Below are 4,095 nucleotides of genomic sequence, written 5' to 3' on the forward strand. Positions count from 1 at the left end.
GGCTAAACCTGAGCACATTATTATTAACCTATTTTTGGCCGGGTGCGGTGGCTCACGCCTGTAATCCCAACATTTTGGAAGGCCGAGGCAGGTGGATCACCTGAGGTCAGGAGTTCGAGACCAGCCTGGCCAACATGCTGAAACCCCGTCTCTACTAAAAATACAAAAATTACCTAGCGTGGTAGCACATGCCTGTAATCCCAGCTACTCTGGAGTCTGAGGCAGGAGAATCGCTTGAACCCAGGAGGCAGAGGTTGCAGTGAGCTGAGATCACACCACTGCACTCCAGCCTGGGCCACAGAGTGAGACCTCATCTCAAAAAATATAAATAAAAATAAATAACATATTTTTGCACATGGAGTAACCATGGCTTGGACAGATGAAGGAGGTGCTCTCAGATGTCCTCCCAGGTAGGAGTCACTAGACACCCCCATGCTCCTTAACCACTGGCTCTTTTTCCTCTCTCCCCAACTAGGCGTGGCCGCCATGCTGGGGCTAAACCACACCTCCACGTCTGAATTCATCCTCGTGGGCTTCTCCGCCTTCCCCCACCTCCAGCTGATGCTCTTCCTGCTGTTCCTGCTGATGTACCTGTTCACGCTGCTGGGCAACCTGCTCATCATGGCCACCGTCTGGAGCCAGCGCAGCCTCCACACGCCCATGTACCTCTTCCTGTGCGCCCTCTCCGTCTCCGAGATCCTCTACACCGTGGCCATCATCCCGCGCATGCTGGCCGACCTGCTGTCCACGCAGCGCTCCATCGCCTTCCTGGCCTGTGCCAGTCAGATGTTCTTCTCCTTCAGCTTCGGCTTCACCCACTCCTTCCTGCTCACCGTCATGGGCTACGACCGCTACGTGGCCATCTGCCGCCCCCTGCGCTACAACGTGCTCATGAGCCCGCGGGGTGGCGCCTGCCTGGTGGGCTGCTCCTGGGCTGGTGGCTCAGTCATGGGGCTGGTGGTGACCACGGCCATTTTCCACCTCACCTTCTGTGGACCCAGTGAGATCCACCATTTCTTCTGCCACGTACCACCTCTGTTGAAGTTGGCCTGTGGAGACGATGTGCTGGTGGTGGCCAAAGGCGTGGGCTTGGTGTGTATCACGGCCCTGCTGGGCTGTTTTCTCCTCATCCTCCTCTCCTATGCCTTCATCGTGGCCGCCATCTTGAAGATCCCTTCTGCTGAAGGCCAGAACAAGGCCTTCTCCACCTGTGCCTCTCACGTCACTGTGGTGGTCGTGCACTATGGCTTTGCCTCTGTCATTTACCTGAAGCCCAAAGGTCCCCAGTCTCTGGAAGGTGACACCTTGATGGGCATCACCTACACGGTCCTCACGCCGTTCCTCAGCCCCATCATCTTCAGCCTCAGGAACAAGGAGCTGAAGGTTGCCATGGTCGCCATGAAGAAGACCTTCTTCGCCACACTCTTTCCACAGAATTGCTGAAATGGCTGGCTTTCTCTCAGGAGGTGTAGTGAATGGGAACACTTCAGTCTTTCTCCTTTATTTCTTTTCCTTTCCTTCCTTCTTTCCTTCCTTCCTTTCTTTCTTCCTTCCTTCCTTCCTCCCTTCCTCCCTCCCTCCTTGTCTCCCTTCCTTCCTCCCTCCCTCCCTTCCTCCCTCCATCTCTCACTTCCTTTCTCCCTGCCTCCCTCCTTGCCTTCCTTCCATCCTTCCTCCCTCCCTCCCCCTTCCTTCTTATCTCCCTCCTTCCCTCTTTCCCTTCTCTCTGTCTCTTTCTGTTTCTATGCTTCTCTGTCTCTGTCACTCTCTTTCTCCCTCGTTTTTTTCTTTTTTCTTTTCTTTTCTTTTCTTTTGTTCTCTTCTCTTCTCTTCTCTTCTCTTCTCTTTTCTTTTCTTTTCTTTTCTTTTGACAGAGTCTCGTTCTGTTGCCCAGGCTGGAGTGTAGTGGCACGATCTTGAGTCAATGCAACCTCTACCTCCTGGGTTCAAGCGATTCTCCTGCCTCAGCCTCCCAAGTAGCTGGGATTACAGGCACATGCCACCATGCCTGGCTAATTTTTGTATTTTTAGTAGAGACGGGGTTTCACCATGTTGGCCAGACTGGTCTTGAACTCCTGACCTCAGGCGATCTGCCCACCTTGGCCTCCCAAAGTGGTGAGATTACAGGCATGAGTCACTACACCCAGCCCTGACTTTTTTATTATAGACATCCTAGTGGTTTCTTATTGCGGTTTTGGTTTGCATTTCTCCGATGACTCATGACAGGCTTTAGGTGCTTAACACCCATGAGTTCTTTTACTTCACAAAGAAGACAGGATTGCTAACTCCATTTCGTTTGTTTGTTGGTTGGTTGGTTTTAGACACGTCTTGCTCTGTTGCCCAAGCTGGAGTGCAGTAGTGCAATCATGGCTAAGTGCAGCGTCGACTTCTGGGCTCAAGCAATTCTCCCACCTCAGCCTCCAGAGAAGCTAGCACTGCAGACACATGCCCACCACAAGGGTAATTTTGTATTTTCTGTAGAGACAGGATCTCACTATGTTGCCCAGGCTAGTCTTGAACTCCTGGTCTCAAGCAATCCTGCCATTTCGGCCTCCCCAAATGCTGGGATTACAGGCATGAGCCGTGACACCAGCCAAGTTCTATTTTGAAGATAAGGAAGCTAAGTTATAAAGAGATTAAGTTAATTATCTAAAGGTTTCATAACTGGTGTGGAAAAGCTAGAATTGAACCTATTCTTTAAATTAGAGCTGGGGGTAAGAAGTAGACATTTCTCAGGGCCTGTGAAGAGGGGAAGTCAGGATGTTCCAGAAAGAGAGGAAGAGCTGGATTGAAAACAAGAGGCAAATTCTAGCTAGCACCGATGGAGTGAGCCCAGAACTAGAAATACGCTGTCTTCGTGGGTTTAGGAAGAATCACCCAGTGTCAGAGAATTACGGATACACTATGAGTTTGGCCAAACTGGCTTTAGTACTTCTGTGTTTAATTTTTTTAGTAGACATGTTAATATGAAAGAGAGTGTCACATTTAAATATTAAATTGGGCCAGGCGTAGTGCCTCACATCTGTAATTCCAAAACTTTGGGAGGCCATGGCAGGAGGATCACTGGAGCCTGGGAGTTCGAGACCAGCCTGGGCAACAAAGTGAAACCCTATCTCTACAAAAAAAATCAAAAAATTAGCTAGACATGGCTGCATGTGCCTGTAGTACCAGCTACTCAAGAGGCTGAGGTGGGAGGATTGTTTGAGCCCAGGAGGACAAGACTGCAATGAGCAGTAATTGTGCCACTGCACTCCAGCCTGAGTAACAGAGTAAGACCTGGTCTCGAAAAAAAAAAAATAATTAAACTCTTTGAAAAAAAAAATCTACCTGAGTTGTATTAGAAGTTCCAGGGCACTTAACTACTAATATCTAGGGGGCATTCTTTGCCTCCCCTATAAAATGCAAAGGGATCCCAAATGTTAAACTCCACCCCCATCACGTGGAGTTGTCATGGACAAGAGAATGTTTATACCCTGCTTATACCCCACATGTCCTGGGGTGTAGCTTGTGCTTTCTAGCTGGTCATGGTTCTGAAGATACTTGGAATAGGCTGGGAAACAGGTAAAAATGAGACTGCGGGAGTTTGAAAGAGTGCAGGAAATGTGGCTTCTGGGTTATATCCAAGATGTGTCATTGTGGTTCCCCGTGGTGATCAGAAAAGCAAGCCAGCTTGCTGTAGTTTGGTTAACCAATGTCCATGCATTCCGAAATTAAAATAAGCTTTGTGATTACTCCTTCACTTTATTTAGTCGTAGCCCTTGTGTAAATTTAAAACAACCAAAGAAGTTGGGCTTAGTGTTGTTTTTATACATGGCATATTCTAGACCCCAAGGGCCAGGTCAGGGTGAGGAAGGTGAGGAAGAGACCTCACCTCCTTTAAACATTATTTAAAATGTTGACATTTTGTTCACCATAGATTTGTTTGCATTCATTTTGGTTTTTTAAAATATTGCATTAGGCTGGGTGTGGTGGCTCACTCCTATAATCCCAGCACTTTGGGAAGTCGAGACAGACAGATCATTTGAGGTCAGGAGTCCGAGACCAGCCTGGCCAACATGGTGAAACCCCATCTCTACTAAAAATACAAAAATCAGC

The 4,095-nt window shown here is 48.7% G+C and overlaps 1 protein-coding gene across 1 annotated transcript; it reads left to right on the forward strand.

The window, feature by feature from the left end:
• The first annotated feature begins 483 nt into the window (after window positions 1-483).
• On the forward strand, window positions 484-1,443 carry LOC718437 (olfactory receptor 10H5). Its single transcript, XM_001112473.5, has one exon. The coding sequence runs from the start codon at window positions 487-489 to the stop codon at window positions 1,441-1,443; it is 957 nt and encodes a 318-aa protein (XP_001112473.4). The 5' UTR covers window positions 484-486.
• Window positions 1,444-4,095: the final 2,652 nt, after the last annotated feature.

Source organism: Macaca mulatta, chromosome 19, assembly GCF_049350105.2.
Source record: "Macaca mulatta isolate MMU2019108-1 chromosome 19, T2T-MMU8v2.0, whole genome shotgun sequence".
Classification (NCBI taxonomy): Eukaryota; Metazoa; Chordata; class Mammalia; order Primates; family Cercopithecidae; genus Macaca; species Macaca mulatta.